General features: G+C 42.1%; 1 protein-coding gene across 4 annotated transcripts in view; it reads right to left on the bottom strand.

The window, feature by feature from the left end:
- Nucleotides 1-20,944, bottom strand: part of GXYLT1 (glucoside xylosyltransferase 1) — a 128,240-nt gene that overhangs the window by 18,325 nt on the left and 88,971 nt on the right. For all 4 annotated transcript variants that reach the window (XM_078674297.1, XM_078674296.1, XM_078674295.1 and 1 more), the window contains 3 exons: nt 16,206-16,331; nt 8,596-8,847; nt 733-856 (listed from right to left, as the gene is read on the bottom strand). In XM_078674297.1, the coding sequence (XP_078530423.1) occupies nt 733-856; nt 8,596-8,847; nt 16,206-16,331 (502 nt within the window). The remainder of the gene's footprint in view (nt 1-732; nt 857-8,595; nt 8,848-16,205; nt 16,332-20,944) is intronic.

Genomic DNA, 20,944 nt, shown 5'->3' with positions numbered 1-20,944 from the left:
GTACATGGAAAGCCTGCTCCCTACAAACCCCCAAAGCTTCTAAATGTATTCAATTCACTTTACACAAACTTCACTCTGCCCTCCCTATATGCCTGCAACTTCAAGCTCATTTCAACTGCATGAAGTGGTTCTTCACCTTTATCACCTGTTTACTACCGCCATCTCATGACATATTCTGCAAAGACCCCTGATAAACAGGTTGGCCCTTCACAATCTGGACTAAGAAAAAGTCTCCTCCTCTGCTTTGCACACATCTGCTTCAAACCTGTGGAACAATCCTGAACTTCATGCCACACAGCCTGTTCAACATTCCCTGTTCTCTCGTCCTACTGACATCTGACACACTGGTTGCAATGTTCCACAGGTTCCTATGAAAGTTTCTCATTCTGGCATTCATAGCAGCAAGCGGCATGAAACACATTCCCTCATGCTGGCCCTGGCCACACCTTAACTCACAAATCCAACAGTGTCTTCCTAACCTATATTTGTCCCCTTTGCTGTCCCTCCACCGAAATCCTTCCTGCTCAACGAAAGAGCAATCCCTCTCCTGAGAAATTTTAAAACTGCATTCAACAGGACCTTTTAAATCTTGATGTTTTCCATAAAACCCCAAACAAGGACAAGTTTGCTGTATCTGGCACAGAGTATATCGAGGACAAATATTAGATTCTAATGTAAAGCATTCAATGGAATTGTCTTAGCTCTGACAAAGGCTTATATGAAATACTTTACCAGGATTGTGGTAAAACATGATGTTGAGTAGATCTTGGTCACCCCAAGTTATATTTAACTTGTATTTTTTGAGCAAGGGCATAAGCAATTCTCCCCATCGCAGACGTGCCCCTGTCATGTCATTCTATTAAGAAAGAAAGAAAAGAAAAGTGAAACTGTATTCGAAGTCAAAATAAAACAAATTAGACCTTAATACAAAATTCCACATTTTCATTAATGAGATAGTCTAAGCGTAATTTGTAAAACATTACATGCTATGAACATGCGAATCACAACATCGGTCTTTTTGTTTCCAAAAAAGCTTCTTAAATAAGCAATCACTGAATTCTCAATAAATTTGCTGTGATTATTCGTCATGAAAAAGGAAGCATTTTCGTTAGTCTCTATTATTTTGGAAGATTGCCTACACCGGTACTATACTAATCCTGGTATTAGATTGTAAAGAATATAGAACACATCGGAAAGAACACTTAAAAATCTTCCTGCAATCAGGAAATCGCATTATAGAGATATTTTTATTTCACTAAGTTAATCTCAGACACTGTATATATTGTGTTTACTGTATTTTTGCTTTTGTTTCTCGATATCTTGAGGTTTGTACACGTAAATTATGTCATATATCTTCGTTTAACCCTTCTGTACAAGATGTGTCTCCTTACTACCTCATGCTATGTAAAGCGCTCTGATGCCCATGGGTCTTGTTCGCACTATACAAAATTCTTTAAATAAAAAAAATAATTAAGTCTAAAATGCTGATCTTATCAATTAATTTTTTTATATAGAAACGAAAAAGATGCATGGCGATAAAAGAATATAGCACTTCAAAATAACCAGACCTAAATAATTTGCAAGACTTTTCTAAAGGCTTCTATGCATCATTTTAATTTTAACACAGTATGATGAAACAAAAATAAACCTTTCAAAAACACTGATTGTGAATGTCCTTAACTCAGACTTGATCTACAGATAGAAAAGTTGGCTGGACACTGATTCACAAACAAGTGACCCTGCAGGGTTAATATTTCTAAGATCAAATGAACCACTGGTATAGACTCCATATGTTACGTGTCAACGCCCACCACAGTCCATGAACAAGAGCGCGAACAAGCAAGACGTGCATCAGGAACCGTCAGATATCTCATGGCAGTGGCATTAGATTCCATGAAGTGGTCAGGCACTGTAGATAGCCTTCCAGCAGGAGTCTTCAACGTGTAGCTTGCAAGTTACCAGCAGCTGTGCACGTGAATCCTGCTCAGTGCCACACACACCCTGCACATTGCATCAAACAACATCACTCCGCTTTAGAAGGAAAATAAATGCATTCTCCCTAAATGGATGAACTTTTGAATGCCCAAAAGGATCAAGCTTATGTACTTTCGAGACAAAATGTTTCCATTTCTAAAATATACTTAATGCTAATAATTTAGGAATAATTCACGTTGGTGAGTTAAGTAAACGTGTTGAAGACGTCACTTAGTGACAGCACTTGCTGCTACGGCTGTTATTTTATTACTCAAGTTTTTCACTTTCTTCATGCTTTTTATGACATACCTGTAGGTAACACTGCTTGATGCCCCAGGACAAGCAGTGCTGGAAATCCTGCACGGCATATCTATTATCTAATCTTGTCAGCTGTGGCCACCAATATAACCTGGATAATGTTTGTTAGTATTTCAGGATGATTTTCCTTGGTGATCAAAAGTATGTCTACTTAAACACGATGTGGCCCTCTGGATTAGAGTATTTTATGTTACCAATATGTCTACCATTTGTATGGTATTGTAGCACTTTCGGAAGCCAGTTGAAATTAACTGCTTACGACATTTTCCTCTATTTTTAGGGCTTACCTACGCAGCACGCATGCGCTGAATAGGAAAGAGATCTTTAGCCATTGATTCCCTTTTTGAGGCAAAAACGTGCACGCGTTGCATTGCTTTGAATGGTAACGCGTGCACGTTTGGCGATTCACTTGCAGGAGCGAGCAGCGCCATCTGGTAGCAATTATCGCGCTCGCTCTCACAAGGGAAACGGTGCCTGCTCTCGGCCCGCACTCCACCCCACCCCCTACTTGCGCAAGGCGCGCGTGCTTGTTTTTCATTGCCCTCTGCTCGTGCATTAGCACAGCGCCTGCTTCACAGACACTGCACCATTTTTGGGTGGCATTTATTGCATTTATATTTTTCCGTTTTATCTTTCCCTTCCGTCCTTGCCTCTTTATGTTTTTGCCTTTCCCCCTCCCTCCTAGAGTTAGGAGCACCCCACCCTCCTAACACAAATGCAGCTGTGGGTTTCTCAGTATACGGCGGAGAGCCGACTCCGAGACCTCGCACTGCGAAACCCCCGCACCCCCCGCTAGCACCCACCCGTTGCCTGCTTCTGTTTACTTGGGACGGTGGAGGCATGTGCAGGTCCGTAAACTCTTTCCCCCTCTGCCAATACTTTCGACAGTGTGCAGTTACATGCGGCATGCTGCCGCTTTAAATTTGCCCTGAACCTAGTTGCTGACTTGCTGCTATTTCCAGACCCCCGGACTTTCAATAGATTTGGCGGTAAGGCTGCTGCATTTTAGTTTCACTTTTGGAGAGGAGGTAGGTCTGTGCTTTCGAAGTCGGCATAGGAGCGCATCTTTCTAAGTGTCTCGAATTACATTTTCACTGAGATTTTCATTGCTGAAATAACGGTGAAGATGATTTCTTCTTATTTATTATGAAAACAAAAATTCTATATTCGTTACACCCTTGCTCTGTCTCTCCAGACCACCCTTCACATGTTTACTCCGTGCATCTGGTGCTGTTTTCAGGGCCACGCATGCATAGCATTATAACTGTTTACTAAGGAAGTCCTCATTAATTGGATGGCTGGAATGAGTGAAAACACATTGAGCAGCAGCAGTGCTACGCACTCAAACTTTCATGGCACTTTCCATATTTATCACTGAGCACTTAACATTTCTGGCTATTTTTTAGTTCTAACATCTTCCACGGCCTTCCTAAAAGCTTCTTGGTGTCATTTTCCAAGTCAGAGTGACAGCCATGGGTACAGAACAGTTGCAGATAAAGTGCACTATTTACCTCTAAATACCAGCAGTTTAACACATAAAACTAAATCAGTGTGTGACCTTGTAATCTCAACAGTGTTATGAATCCTTGGAGTCACACTTTAAATTGTAAAGATTAGCCCTGGTTTTGCACGTTTCACAGAATCATGCACCCACAGACCTGAAGTCTCTTCAGTGAACCTAGACGCTGGATGTGCAGATTTCACAGTGACATGTATTCAAAAACCTGCCTTTTCTGTGTTGAATGTTACCCTTCCATGTGCAGATTCCAAAGTTACATGTACGCACAATACCTCATTTTCTGTGATCAATGTCCGCGTCGGATATGCAGCTTTTACAGTTGCATGTATCCACAAACTTGCATTTTCTATGTTAAATGTCAGAGCTGGATGTGCAGGTTCCACAGTGACATGTATGCACAAACCATCATTTTCTGTGTTGAATGTCAGAGCTAAATGAGCAGGTTCCATGGTGATATGTATCCGCAAGGTCTGCATTTTCTGTTATACAGGTTGCCCCTGACCTTTACCTCCCTATCATAACATTTATTTTTAGACCACTATTTTATATAATGGAGATATTGCCATTGCCATATCTACCGTGACATGTATCTTTAGACGTGCATTTTCTGTAGAGATCTTTATTCTCAAAATTTAGTCTCAATTGCAGGGGTGTTCAACGTTGGCCACAAGGGTCAAATCCATGGCATATTTTCAAATATCCACTTAAAATAAATTGCATAACATGTGTTAAATATAAAAATCAGACACTCCTGGACCTAGGTTGGACACTAATGTTCTACCATAACATGGATCCACAGACCTACATTTTCTACTTTGGAAGTTATGAATAGCCCTGCAGTGCCTACATTGGCATGTGCCAATGGACAAGCATTTGCCAATAATGTAATCTCTGCCCTGTCTTTTCAGATACATAGCTCAGTAAACCTGACTTTTCTAAAGTGGGTGGTAGCCCTGACCTTTATGTTATTGCATTGAGTCATCTAAAGCCCGTAAATGGTAGAGTAGTTCTTAGTAATTGTCATGAAGTCTCTATCCCGACCTGAAGTTTCCTAAGTGAAGGTTAGCCCTGATCTTGCAGTATAATGGATGGGTGTCTTCGTTTTCCTCGGTGGAGGTCTGCCACGGCCTGCAGTCTCTACAGTGTCATGTTTCTATGGACCTGCATGTTCTATAGTGGAGGTTATTCTTTATCTTGCTATCTCTACGTTAATGGGTTTCTACAGACCTCCATTTTTACAGTGGGTGTTACCCCATATTGTACAGTTATCTGCAGTATGGGTTTCTTCAGAAATGCATTTTCCACAGTGGAGGTTAGCGATGGCATAAACAGGATTAAGACTTACTATTTGGGCAGTATGACAGTGATATCTGCATCACCACTGCCCTTTTCAGTGGCAATGTGAACAAAGAATAGATATCTGGTTAATCTTCAGGACTGCAGTTGACTTAACTATAGATAACTTCAAAAAGCAATGTACTGTACCTCAAATAAGGCAATTATGTGAATATTATTTAGTAGCATAATTCACATTCTGTTAGTCCTCTTTTTATTTCCATTAAGGTCCTCTGCCTGCTCAAACCCCAGTTACATAGGTGTCATGCGCATGCATGATCTTTCCACACCAAATTTGCCCTTTCTAGCGTTCGGTGTAGCTCGGGGCATGCCTACATTGAACATACTATGTTAGTCCTGCCATTTAACAAAATTAAAACAACAATAGGGACAATAATTGGACAGAAAACGAATTACTATTTTTTTTCACATAGTCTGTAGTAATTGAATAGCTTTTCCATCACTGGCAGCACAGCAGCCAGGATAACGTGGTGCATGGTTAAACACTTGTACGGTCCAAAAGGTGAGACCTATTGGCTATGCCAATGCTTGTTCTATTGTGCAAAAGATCACTTGTTTAACAGGAGTCGTCTTTAGAAAAATATATTATACACATTATTCAATCAAAAGTTTTTTTCACAAAGATACACAACTGATTGGAGCAGTCAACTTGATTATGGTATGCTGGGAGTAAATAAATATCTTATTGTGAACTAAAGGTTCAATATTTCTATGAAACCCGTTAAAGTCCACACTTGCTGTTTCGTTTCGATTCCTCGCTATTATATAACACTACATTTGAAAACAATATAAAAAGAGCAAGCGGTGAAAGAATTCCCCCAAAAAACTCAACAGTTCATTTGGAATTAATGTTAAACGTAGAGATGTTTAAATAAACCAACTGATATGACTAAATATCACTTCGTTCACATTTCGTCTTTTAGTGTACAAGTCAACCTTGCAGCGCCACCTTCTGTGCAACTCTTGTCATGAATATGTGTCTAAAAGGAAGCAACAATGTTACTCCGGTGAATTACCAAACTTTCGTGGAAATAATTTCGTGATGCGAGAATATTGTGTCAAAAATATCATTATGTTAAAATATCGTGGGACAGATTATGAAAGAAAACTAGTTTTTTTTTAGCTACATAGGGACGTTTATTAAATGCAGTTGTATATGAGTTGTATATGATATCGCTTACTTGAATACAGTTGTATTAAATATAATTTTCAGTACATATATTCGATATATTATGCTTAGGTATTGGGTATTGGTATTATGATAACATTTTAAATGCATAATTTAATATATTTAAACATAATTTCTTATTTTTTAATTTAGTAGCAGGTTGTTGGGGTTATTTAAAATAGACATTAATTGGTAATTAACTGTAATTTATTTATTGATGTTTGTTTTATTTATTTAGTATTGTGGGTCATTTTTAATTTGTAATAAAAATTTCTTACAATGTAATTAGTAATTTTTTTATTTAGTGAGGGTTGGGTTGTTAGTAGGAGATTAGGGTGCGAAGTTCTAGAAAATACAAATATGTTTTTATTTCGAATTTTTTTATGTATATTAAGCAATTCATTGGTAACTATGTACGTTATTTGACTGTTAATGACATTATTTTGGTATAGTTTGTAATTTATGAGTAGATTAATAATGAATTACTAACTTTGATTTAGTAGTAGGTTGTTGCATTTCTAGAGGATCTGGATGTGATGTGATTGAAAATATAAATTACTGTTTTAAAAAGAAAGGAATTGTTTATGTTAATTAAAATATCAATTTGTGGTTATTTATGCAAATTCTTTTTATTAATTGTGTTAATTTTTTATTGATTCATTATTTGTTAATCTGTTAAGAGGTGTGGCGCCGCGGCCAGGGTGACTGACTCCGGAATCTGGGGATCACTGTTTGATCCCCGGCACCGGCAGCAGATTAGCCCAGCACCATGTGACTCTGGGCAATAGCTTGCTTAATCTTCCCGACAGCCCCCAGCGCCTAGAGACCCTTACGGGTGATTGTGCGCTTTACAAATGTGGATTATTATTATTATTATTATTATTATTATTGTTGACCAGAATATTTAATAATATACTTTAAGAAAATAGTATTATATTTATCACTTGTTTTAACTTTGTTTTATTCATTTTTAATTTAATATAAATAATGTTGTATTTATAACTTTTAAAAATGACATTATGAGTATGGGGGAAGTGTATTTATTTTAAATATCTGTAATTTGTTTGATATTTTTTAATTCATTTTGCAAAACGCTTTTTATATAACATCTAATTTAATTTATCTACAATTAATATATATATTTTTAGTTTTTTTAATGTATTGAAATTGTTTTATTTTATGTATATAAATATCTTTATTAAAACGTTTAGGAATTGGAATGATATATCTAACCCCATTAATGAGCAGCAGTACGGAAAATGTACAGATCTGAGTGGGAACAGTAAATCCAACCCATCCAAAGTACGGCACCTTCCCTTGCTTACATTGTCATGGGAATAGTATTACATGGCACTAGTAAATCTAAGCCTCCCAAATCATCATTGTTCCTACTGTTACTTACATTGGAGTGGAAATACTAAATCCAACCCACCAAAGTCCAATATTTTCCATATATTTGCTTATTTTTGTAGTGTGAACAGTAAATCTAACCCCTGCAAAGTTGTACACCGTGCAGGAAGTGGGGGTACAAATACATAGGGGGGGGCCCGGTTAAGCACCACTACCTCCAGAATAGGCGCTCCAAACGTGCCATGGCGAGTTTGCGCCTTTAACATGGCTTAGCATTGGTTCCTCAGTGCTGCATTTGAAAAGACTCTATAAATAATCTATATTCTGCTCTGCACACCCATACCCTGATAAATCTTCACAATGAAGAGATTACAGCATACACAAAGCGGTATGAATTTCTTACTCTTCTTTGCTTCACTCCTTCCATAAAAGCAGCTACAAGTTAACAGTAACTTGAACGAAGCACCCCTATGTGAGGGCACGAACACTCTTCACAAACAAGTCACATTGCAATTTCACGTTACTAATCAATCAATCATAATCAACTTATTAGCTTCTTACTCATCCACACACATGCACTTCAGAGCTTTCTCGGGGGTCTGAGGCATTATTAAACTGCTTTTAACTACAATACAATGGTGAAATTTTTATCACCATTAATTTTAATGAAATCAAGAATGTGGGGAAAATGTGCAATATTTCTGAATAGAAGTTAGACCCCAGAAGAGTCTGTAGAACACCCTTACATTAAAGAAATAAAGTTAAATTAAAAGCGATAAGCTTCATCGGCCTAAGAATATCAGAGGTACTCTGAAACAAGTGCATGTAAATATATAACAATTATTTTGTTTTGTTTTGTTTATTGAAGAAAAAATGGAGGCATTACTCAAAACATATGAAGGATTCATACCTTAAAATGCTTTCTCCTCATCCGGGTCATGTTCATTAACATAACACCAGAATTAATTCCAGTTTTCCCATAGTATGGGTGCCTAGCAAAGCGATTATACCATCCAATGCGAGGCTCTTCGTGCTCTGGCGCCATCGCAGCTATTTGAGTAGCATTGAATGTTTTCAGTAAAGCCCAAATGTCATCCACAGGCCGTAAAAAAAGGATGTCTGTATCGACGTACAACAAGGAATCGACATGCTTAAGTATTAACTGTAAAAGGAGAAAGATAAAACAGAAAATTAGACGTATACGTCAAAATACATGCTATTAATAATCATATAAACAGTATAGTTTCAAAATATAACTTTTTTAATGCAAAAAAAGCAATGGCAAAAGGTCTTTCGCTGGCTGCCAAGATTTAGAAATTAACATAAAAAAACAAAGGTTAAAGGTATGTTAGACTTAGCTGAAAATGTCAATTAAAACATACCTTTTAAACTGACAAGACCCCTGAAATTCAGCAGTTATAGTTAACTATAACTATAACTCGTGCCCTATATTAATGCTAACTTACCATGCACTGCTTATTACCCCACATATTACATCACTCATGACATGCTATATGACACCATTATTAACATCAATGCAACATCTGAAATGACATAACTGATGACAACACCTCATGGAGTGGGATCACTGAGAGACATTGTGAGTTATTGCGAGGGAGACTGCCAAGAGAGCAGAGGGGACATACTGGTCTTGTTTTATAAATAGCTTTGTGACAGGCACAGTACTATAAAAAAAAGTCTATAAATCATGGGCCCCCTATATACAGATTCTCACTAAAGATTTGAGGGAGGTGATTTGTCCTAAATATCTGCAAGTTCTCCAACTCATACCCCTAGAACTTCTCGGTCCAGCTAAGGATAGAAAGGTGAGGCGATACCTTGATATCCCAATAGGTCGGGATGGGTCCTACATTTAACTGTTGGAACTGATGCGGAGTGGGTGAGTGGGGTGGGTGGGTGTGGGAGGGGTGGGACATTTCATTGTTTTGTTCGTTATCTTACTAAAATGTGGTTGTCTCAGATGGGTGACTTGGGCCGGAAGATTGATTAAGAGCTATCGCGCGGTCGACCCCCGGGTTGTAGAATTAAACGCTGTGTGTTCTCTTTGCACCACGCTCTGCCGGCGCCCCGATGTAGGCAGCATTGCTGTGTATTTGTTTATTGGATACCACTCAATAAACATGAATAATTCCAAAAAACCTTCTATGAGCTATAAGCAGCCAGTGAAGCTGACAAATGTGTATGGAAGTGGGCAAACTTCTTTTATGTCCCAAAACTGTATGTTGTGCTGAATTTTGTACTACCTGTAGCCAGTTTGACATGACTGACACTGCCTTGAGAAACCATACATGATAGTACAATTCAGATATCAAGAATATGAACAAGTATACATACCACCCAGAGGTGAAAATATAATCCAACAACTGCATCAACGTGACTTATATTTGACAGAATAAATCTAAATTGTTAAATTTTGCTTGCTCATCCACCCGTTCGTGCTGTTTATTTCCTGCCCAGTTCGCTGTTCCAGCTCCTTGCCCTCCTGACAGGCCCTCCCACCTCCCAGGGCTACTTATGGAGGCAGCTGTGCAACCATACCACGAGCACACCAAAGGCTTGCTAAAGGCAAGCCCGTCTGTGCCAGTCCACGCCTGGACCGCGTCCAACGCCAGGGCTTCTAGCACTGCTGCCACCTGCCAATACACAGCCAAGGAGCTCCTGGACCTGAATACTGGACAACAAAATACTAGCTGCTTTACTTCCTCACCACAATCTACCCAAGAACTCTTCACCTGCTGACACTGCCGCTTTCTTTGCAACACAGCCCCGATGAATCCTACGCCAACGCATCCTAATCAATGCCTGCTCCCTCTGCAAACAGGCCACAGAAACCTGGGACACCACCACCAGCCTCTACCTAGACATTGCCTTCATCAGCAAAATGTAGCTCAACTCCTCCTCGATCACTGACATCGCCACCGCCACTCCCGACGGCTACAAGATGATACACTGAGAGCACACCGACAAACACCGTGGAAGCATCACAACCATCTTCAAGGAAACCTTCTGATGCACAGTCACCAACGATGACCCAACGCCTTTTATAGAACACCTCAACTTCCAACTACAAACCAATGCTAAGACCACGATAAGAGACACCCTCGCCTACAGAACCCCTGGACCCCAACCACCCTTCAGCTACGCCATCCCCAACCTCATCGCCCCACTTGCCATTGGGACGCCCCAACAACGCCAACCCTACCGCCCTCCTGGACAACCTCAACAACATTGGCCTCACCCAACTAGACACCCAACCCGCACACAAAGCGGGACACACACTCGACGCAATCTTCACCTCCAGCGACAGAATCAAATTCACTCACGTCACTGAACTCACATGGTCCGACCATGCCATTGTTTACTTTACCATCTCCAACGCCGAGCACCCCACCGCCAGGCACCAAAGCACCCCTCACCGCATCTGGGGCAAGGTTAGCAAGGCCCTATGGACACAAGCCCTCTGCATAATACAACGCAATACTTCAGCAAACTTTGACCAGGTTGTCCAGAACCTCTCTGCCCGGATCAACAAATGCGTTGACAGTCAACCCACTTAAACCAGCAAAAATCAACAGAACCTCAAAACAAGCCAATTGGTACACTCCGGAGCTCAGAACCACAAAGTCGAACTGCTATTGACTCGATAAGCACTGGCGTGCCACCAAGGACTCCTCGGACAGACCCGACAACAAAGCAGCCCTCAACAACTACCCCCTGCACATAAATGAAGCCAATAGAGAAGCCATCATCGCCCGCATCGATTCTACAGCCAACCACACAAAGGCACTCTTCAAAATTGTCAAAGAATACTCCTATTCAATAGCCACAGAGAACACCATCCACCCCTCCCAAGGACTATGCGACTGTTTGAGACTACTTCCACAACAAGATTGCCACCATCTACAACAACTTCAACACCCAACCCCCCCGACCACCTTCTCAGCCTCGACCAACGAGCGAACACCAGCCGAACAATAACTGCATGGTCTCTACTCATCACCCAGACCACCACAGCCATCATGTTGTCCATCCACTCAGAGGCACCCAACGACTCCTGCCCCCCCTTTCTCTTAAACCTCGGAGCCAAACCAATCAGCGAGGAAATCACTAGCATCTTCAACATCTACATTTCTACAGCAGCCTTCCCAGACCTATGGAAATACGCAGCAGTCAAACCCCTCCTAAAGAAGCCCTCTGTTGACCCCAGCGACCTCAAAAGTTACAGACCGATCTCCCTGCTCCCCTACCCAACCAAAGTACTTGTGAAGGCCATCAACCAACAGCTCACTGAATAACTGGATCAAAACCACCTGCTCAACACCTCACAATCAGGATTCTGTGCAAACCACAGCACTATGACCACGCTGATCGCAATCACAGACGACATCAGGACTCTCCTCAATTGCAGAGAAACTGTGGCCTTGATCCTCCTCGACCTCTCTGCTGTGTTCAACACCATCTCCCACCACACCCTCATCGACAGAGTCCACAACATCGGCATACAGCAGAACGCTTTCAAGAGGATACCTGCTTTCCTTTCAGGGCACACTCAGAGAATCCAACTGCCCCCCTTCACCTCTGCACCTAAGAACGTAATTTGCGGCATACTCCAAGCTTCATCCCTCAGCCCAATCCTGTTAAACATCTACATGACCATGCTCGCAGATGTCATCAGATTCCACGGACTCAACATAATCTCCTATGCTGACGACACTCGACTAATCCCCTCACTCACTGAGGACCTCTCCAACACCAAAACCAACTTCTGCAACGCCATAACCAACGTGGCAAATTGGATGAGACAGTTGCCTCAAACTCAACTCTGACAAAACAGAATTACTGATCTTTGGTAGAAACAACTCTATCTGGGACCACAGCTAGTGGCTAGCAGAACTCGGACCAGCTCCACACCAACAGACCATGCACGCAACCTCAGCATCCTCCTCGACAGCCAACTTACCATGAAACCACAAGTCAATGCAGTCCCCTCTTCCTGCTTCCACACCCTCCACATGCTCCGCAGACTCTTCAGATGGATCCCTATCAACACCAGAAAGACCATCACACAAGCCCTTGATACCAATCGCTTTAAATATGGCTACGCTCTCTACACAGGAATCTCCACCCAGCTCCTCAAAAGACTTCAGACCATACAGAACACTGCAGCCTGACTCATCCTGGATCTCTCTAAACAGACTTGCATCACCTCTCACCTCATAAACCTCGACTGGCTCCCCATCCAGAAGAGATGCCAGTTTAAGATCCTCACACACACATACAGAGCTCTCCACAATCAAGGACCATCATACGTCAGCCATCGACTGAACTTCCACCTGCCCGCAAGACACCTGTGCTTTGCCTCTCTCGTACACACCTCGCGCATCTTCGCATCTGCAGCGGGGGCTCTCCTTTTCCTTCATCGCCACCAAGACCTGGAACGACCTGCCCCTCCACCTCAGCACCCTCCCTGGCAGACTTCAGAAAGAAACTCTCAAGACCTGACTTTTTGACTGTGACACGGCTCTCTCAGCACCCAAATACCCTTAGGGGTGACAGTGCTGAGCTATACAAATACTGTTTGATTGATTGATTTGATTGACAGAACAGTCATATATTACAAACAGCAGTATTAAATGGACGCAATTGGGTTTTTTCATATTAGAGAATGTAAAACACATTTTTTAGATACTTTATGTTGTAAACAGCCTCAAAGATTAAGGGGCTATTGAGGTGGAAGTAATCAAGGGAGCCTCAGGTTTAGCAGTCACCACAGAGCTAGCCCTACCGGTTTCTACTGTATCATGAAAGTTAGAGGCATTGTTACAAAGTTATGCCTCATGATTTGTTGATCACTGCAGATTTGGGCTGTTAACAAGTTACTCACATTTTAAGGGGTTCCATTGTCATAGTTACTATGTCATATTACCTTTATATTTTTTGACGCAATGTAATTTTACTTTTCCTCCACTCTGTCCAAAATTGTTGAGAGCTTTGCATCTATACATTTACCTCGAGAGAGTGCCATGGGGCAGAATGGGTTCCAATACCTTTCTTGGCTCTATGAGCCACAGTATTGAAACAAAGTCCCAAGTATTACTAAAGAAGGTTAACATGCAACCAAACAATGACTCGCTGATCAGGTTTTCCAGTGATTCACAAAGACACTAAAAGAGGAACCTGGTTATTTTTGCCCTTGTCCTAAATCAAAATAGTGGATATTTGCCTTCATTCTGGAGATGCCTTCATTCTGGAGATAAGGTGATATTCTAATGTAATAACTTTGATGTCTGCATGGTTTAACCAAGAGAAAGGGGTGACCGTAATTTCTTCCATTAATAAAGTTTTTACAGAAATCAAATATACAATAAGGAACCAATTACTTGTAGGAGATGACAAGATGTATTGGACAAAATACAACTGTCCCATGGCATAACTCAACTCGATAGGGCATTGATTATCCAACAATGTATCGCATCTTCCAATGGCCTCGCCAAGCTTTGTTAAAGGAGGACTCTATAGTCACATCCCTGGAGAGCAATAGGGAAAGAAGGCCTGCATGTATTCTGAAGGAAACTAATTAAAAAAAATAGATTAATATTAAATCTCAAAATATATGCCTCATGGGTTTTTGTGGTGCGAAAGGGTAGAGGGAATCTTATTAAATAGTTCAAATAAAACTGGACAGCCCCCAAACTCAACTTCTATTTAATCTGTCCTTCCTGAAAATGTGGTAATTATGAGGATCTAGCATCTTCATAATAGTACAGAGACGGCCCTGGTTGAGATGGCAGAGGCTATTAGAGAGTGCCTAGATTCTGGCGGCAGAGCGGCCCTGGTTTTACTGGACCTCTCTGCTGCGTTTGACACGGTACCTCATCGCCAACTTCTGGCCCGTTTGTCCAATATCAGAATCTCTGGCTTGGTGTGGAATTGGATTGAATCCTTCTTGGAGAACAGAACGCAGCAAGTGTGGCTGCCTCCCTGCTCTTCTACACCGAGAACCGTGACCACGGGGGCCCCCAGGGCTCCACCCTGAGCCCCCTTATTTTAATGTTTATGTGACGCCGCTAATCTATCTGGCAGAGGAGCTGGTTGCTAAGATCATAGCGTACGCTGATGAAACCCAGCTTCTCTATACGTGGAAGAAAACTGATTTACACCCTGATTTAGCTAAAACGTGTCTTGCTGAAGTCTTTAAATGGCTAGCGCAGGCCCAACTCAAATGCAATGAGGTTAAGTCCAAGGTACTCCTCTGCGGGTCTTTCCCGCCGCATTTTAGGGATGCCCTTTGGCCCGAGGGTTACCCCATGTCCAAGACAATGGGGAGCCCAGTAAAAAACTTGGGGATACGGTTCAGTGAGGACCTCTGTTTCCTACCGCAGATTAAAAAATTGGTCGGAGTGTGCTTCGGCACTCTGAAACAACTCAAGAAATTTCTGCCATTGCTGCCTAATGCCGCAAAGGAAATGGTGACCCGCGCTCTTATTCTTTTGCGTTTAGACTTCGACAATGCGTTATACATTGGCCTTCATGACTATCAGTTAAAAAAGCTTTAGACTGTCCAGAATGCGGCCCCCAGAGCGCTACTGGGCATCTCTGGGAGGTCTAGCACTAAGCAACTTCTCAGGGATCTGCATTGGCTTCCGGTGGCTCAGCGCGTTCTGTTCAAGGCTCTCACTAGTGTGCACAGTGTACAGTGTACCTCAGGAGACGCTTTGATTTCTATGTGCCCCACAGACATCTCCGCTCCTCTGGGCAATGCCTTGCTGTTATCCCTCGCTACCACCTTGCTAGAACGGGAGGTAGCTCTCTCTCTTTCAAAGCGGCCAAGGCCTGGAATGCCCTCCCCTACGAGCTTCGGAACATCCACGATCTTAGGCTGTTTAAAAAGCAGTTAAAGCCTTGCTTTTCAACTAATCAACCAGCCTCGGCCCTCGCCTCCTGTTCTCCTGTAAACTGGCTTTCGCAGCGGGACCCTTCCGAGTAACCGTGCGCTGTAAATGCTGGATAACATAACTTAACATAATGTATGTAATGAATGTAGTATAATGCAAGATGTAACCATCACTGAAATAAATAGGAAAACTGGAAATTGTATAGTTGCAGACTTCCTGTACATGGCACACTGCAGGGAATGTGTACATTAATAGAAAATAATATGTTTGTGAGAAACTCTCAAGCCCTTCTACAGGACCAATTTCAGAACGTCTAGAAGTCCCATGATTTAGCATGGTGATACACAGTAGTTAGGGAGTATTTGATAGATTGAAAAAACTTAGAATTATAGCTGCAGACAACAAGAATGCACTGCTAAACTGAGCATCCCCTAGTCTGAAAAGCAAACACAAGCTGACCATCACATACCCCAAATAAACCTCCCATCTGATTTTTTATATCCGGTATGTATCCATAAACCTAAAAAAATTATTATTAATAATGAAGAATTTGACTTTTAGGACAATATGGCCTTAGTTAAAGAAGTTACAAAAGATATCTTACCGGTAGAAATAACCTTTGTGATGCACAAGGTTTAAATAGCTTTTTCCATTCTGCAGCATTCTCCGAAGGAAAGGTAATCGGGTATAATGTGTATGTAAATTTCTCTGGAAAAGCCCAGGTATTAAACTACAAAACAAAAACAACACTCAATGTCAGTTGAAGACACTGTGTAAGCTGTGTGCTCTAAAGACCAACATAATAAAGGAAAATGGTCACTTACCTGTAATACATTTCTGCAACGTAATATCATTTAAAGATTAATGTGCACTGATTTATGCTGTTATCTACTGGTTGGATCAGGAATCAATTTAAAAATGTGTTTTTATACATTTTTGTAAAAATAGAGTGTCCAATCGAAGGGGAGGATATATTGAAACTCTCCTATGATGACATCTAGAAAGTCACAAGGCTGTACACTACATCTTTCAATTCTTTTTAGGCAGCACCTTTTCTTCAGTAGGTGAAGAATGTGAAAATAATGTGCATCTCTTTCTGAAGGTGAGTGGGCCAAAAGTATATTTGTAACAAAACTGAAGCTGTAAAACGTTTCTCAGATATAAGCAGTGGTGTTCTTTCGCTTTGCGAATTTGTTCTAGATTCATAACCTTTGCACAAAGTACCAAGAAGCATCCCCCTTGCAGGTGGTGAAAGTCCTGAATACGTTTCCTCACCTATTCTAACTCTTGAATCTGAGTTGAGACAGTGGTGGCCTCCTGTCTAAATGTGACAAATAGTTAACTAGCCTCCCTAAATTATGTTGCTTATGTGGCCCTAAATGTATGCAATCCCCTATCTGCTGGAGATAGTGAATGCTCAGAGAATATCAACAATCCCATTGTCAGAGTCAAATCTGAAGCCTAAATCATCTTTAGGAGGACCTTTACATGTGGCCTTGAAACAAGATGAGCAGGAGTGAGTGGATTGGTTATCTGTCAGAGGGACTACATCTCTGATTTGGAGCTAATCAAAAGTCCCCCCAAATAAAGGCATATACTCTGCTGATTATTGTAAAATACCAAGAATCTCGTCAGATTTCCATCGCGGACTCAATAAAACTTGTCTGCTAAAACTACTAAAATATAAGCAAAATACCTGCTTAGGTTCCATCTAACATAAATAATGCACTGTCCAAGATGTGGGAGGAGTGATGCAATAACTCAAGTGGGCATCCTGCACCTTTGAAAGACAAGAGGGCCATAGGACTTGGAATCTGGTGCGGTCTGCTACGACAGTACTCTGGTCTTCGATTTGCCACAGGAAGCTCTCTCAATTAATAATGGATGACATCATGTGATACTAATCCATGATCAATCCCCTAATGGATAAGATTTGTGCCATGGGCACGGATGGGCATCTGTCCGAGCGAATGATTCGCTTGGACACGCGCTCGCTGCTTACTGCAATGTGAGATTGATTCTCCAACCCCTCCTCACTGCCTGGATCGGATGTGAGATCGTGACCAACGGCACCCCAGCACTCAGCCCTGAACGACCCAGCGTACAGGCACGGTGATCTCGCATTCACGAGAACGAGATCGCGTTTTGTTCCCCTGGATTACCACTGAAATTATTAATTCCGACAGCACCGTTTTCACTTCAACCCAGTCCTGAAGATGATCCCAAATAATGCGGATCGAAACGCCGTCGACCACTCAGCGCAATAAGAGGCGCAGCCCACAATGTGGTTCATCCTAACTACAATCAACCTAAATTAGAACCCAAGCCCCACAATTAATCTGGAGCCACATAGTTTCATTTACTCACTGCATATATCTAAGCACCACTCAATATGCGCCGTTTATGCTGATCACATTGTCACTTGCGTCGCCACCTTGTTCTTCACATGCACATCTTGAGCACCAAGTACAATTAGGGTTGTATTATTAGTTTACCTACAGTGCTGCTACAACTGTATTTTGCCCTACCTTTTTGAGCTAAGTGTGATGCCATGAGCACCTTTGAAATATTCAATGAGTCTCCTTATTTCCTTGCTGATAATGTTTATTACATATCAATTCTAATTGTCTTTCAATAATACCAGTTGGGATACTATATGTTTATTCCGATTATCCACCCAAATCCCAACGTGGTTGATGGGTTTTTGCTCCTGTGTTTTATACAACCACCTGTTGCATGGCAGGGGTGAAGTCCGTGAGGTATTGTACCAGTCTGCATTTGATGGATGGTGAAAAGGCCTTCAACGCCAGATGAATGGCCACAACTCCAACCGATTGACATGTAGCTAGGTTTCCTCCAGACACCAGAATTGTCTGATCCCTATCTCCTGCAGATGACCTTCTCAACCCAGTAGAGATGCATCCACAGCCATCGTCAGGTCTAGCTGGGGAAAGGGAAAGAGGTCTGCCGCTAGTTTAATTGTGGTCGAACAGCCACCACTGCAGATCATGTACAGTCACCTCCGAAACCTGGATGGCATCTAAAAGGTTTCCCCGGTGCTCGGTCCACAGGGACTTCAGATTCCACTGCAGAGCACGCATATGCCTCCTGGTGTAGTTGACAAGTAGGATGCAGGAGGCTAACAGGCCAAGTACTGGAGCTGCTCTCATTGCCTGAATGTCTTGGACTTTTTGAAAAGGTGGGAAAACCCTGAACTCTCTCATATCCAGAACAGATTCAGTAATAGGAAGCCTTTGCAAAGGAGTCAGGTGTGACTTTGGCTAATTCGTTGTGAATCCCAACAATGTCAAGAGGTTTGCCGTCGTTTGGAGGTGGTCTACGACTGACTGTGGCAATCCAGTCATCGAGGATGGGGAAGACTGGTTCCCTGGCCCCTGAAGATAGGTGGAGACCACCTCCATCACTTTCATGAACACCTGAGGAGCACTGATGAGGCCGAAAGGGAGCATGATAAACTGGAAATGATAATGGTATACCTTGAGCCGAAGGTATCGTCTGTGGATTGCTAGATAGATATGAAAATAAGTGACCTGCAGATCCAGGCTCCCATCGAGTCATCCGGATACAAGGCAGAAAGAATCTAGGCCAGCGTGAGCATTTTGAATTAGCCTTTATATAGGAAGGCATTTAAAGGACAAATATCTATGATAGTCTGAAGCCCTCAATTCTTCTTCAGTAAAGGAAAAGTGAGGCAATCCAGAGTATCAACTCTCCCCTATTTCTGAACCCTCTTGATGGCTCCTTTGGAAAGCGAATCTTATACCTCCTGCAATAGACTGGGTAGGTGTACCCCTGAGATTCGCTCTGATTGGGGGGAAGGGGGTATTCAGAGGAGCAGAAACAAACAATTTGAAGGGACGCCACTCTAGGAGAAATTGCTAGATTCTGCCTTCCATGGGGTGGTTGTGCTCCACTAATGGCAAGCTAAAGCGGCTTTGCGGCTGTTGCTGCAGGGGAAATGGACTGAGAAGACTGGTGCCCTGGTATACAACCTTTACCACGCATTTTTTACCACGCAATACCATTACAACGCTGGCATTACAACGCAAACCATTACAACGCATTGCACTGGGGGGCGCTCTAGGATAGGGAATAAGTTTAATTTTCTATCCAACACCTTCCCTAGTGTCCACGGGGACTGGAGTTGGAATAGAAAATTATACTTACCACTATCCAGCACCTCTAAGCGATATGCGTTGTAAAGGTATGCGTGGTAAAAACCGCGTTGTAAAGGTATGCGTTGTAAAGGTATGCGTTGTAACGTCATACATCCGGTGCCCTTGATCCTGCACATTGTGTACCAGATCCTCATTCCCAGCCTCGAAAGAACTGGGGTTACTGCAGCAGAGGTTGGGGATACTGTGATTGCCTATACACCATTCACTTAGAATAGACTCCAAAACTGATGAAGAAACTGTTTGGCAGCTGTCAAGAGCTACAAAGAGCATACTGTGGCCCTATTTTCCTTAAGGCATCTAAAGCAGAGTCTGCTTTTTTTACCCATTGTAATCCATCAAAAGGCATGTCCATGAGAGAAGCCCATACATATCCAGAGAATCCTGTGCAGTGTTTCCACACATGGCAGCAGAGCACCACACTTATGCCAACAGCCCTACTCAGGCAATCAGTGGTATCAAGGCCAGCACGAATCATGTATTTGGCTGCATCTTGACAATCCAAATTGGTTTGAGCCAGTGATGCCCTAAAGTCTTTAGGGACCACCTTCAAGATCTCGCTGGAGATGTCCGAGAGGGTGAGTAAATCTGCTAAACAAACAAACTGTGATGACTGAGCGCAATGGCAGGCTGGACAAAGAGAACATTTATTTTCCAAACTTTTCTCTCTGAGCGAACTGTGGTGAAGGAGTTGGAAGTTCATCTTGCTAATTGAAGCCTGAACTATTAGACTTTCAGAATTAGGGACTCTTGTGAGGAAACCTGGGTCACCAGGCAGCGGACTGTGAAGTCTAGCCACCTTCTTGCGGAAGGCAAGAACAGGGCTTTGACTAGGTACCCATTAACGTATTACTCAGGGTCTTATTGAACAGGAGCAAGGACTGCAAGATCTTCAGAAAGAAATTTGTCTCAATCTCAATGGAGGGTTGTTGTAGGTCGAATACCTCAGCTGCACGTCAGATTACCATTGCAAATAACGCACTCTATTCCATTGGAAGGCTAAATGGGGAGTTCAACCCTGTATCAAAGGAAGTATCAAGCCCACTTGCCTTCCGTGAGTCATAATGGGGGGAGGTCGGGTGTAAATCATCCTCATCTCCACCATCATCATATCTGGTTGGTGGCAAGCTTTCATCAGAATCTGAGC

Source organism: Lissotriton helveticus, chromosome 1_1 (assembly GCF_964261635.1).
Source record: "Lissotriton helveticus chromosome 1_1, aLisHel1.1, whole genome shotgun sequence".
Lineage (NCBI taxonomy): Eukaryota > Metazoa > Chordata > Amphibia > Caudata > Salamandridae > Lissotriton > Lissotriton helveticus.
Note: the sequence above shows the minus strand (reverse complement) of the source record. Positions and strands in the feature narration are given on the sequence as shown.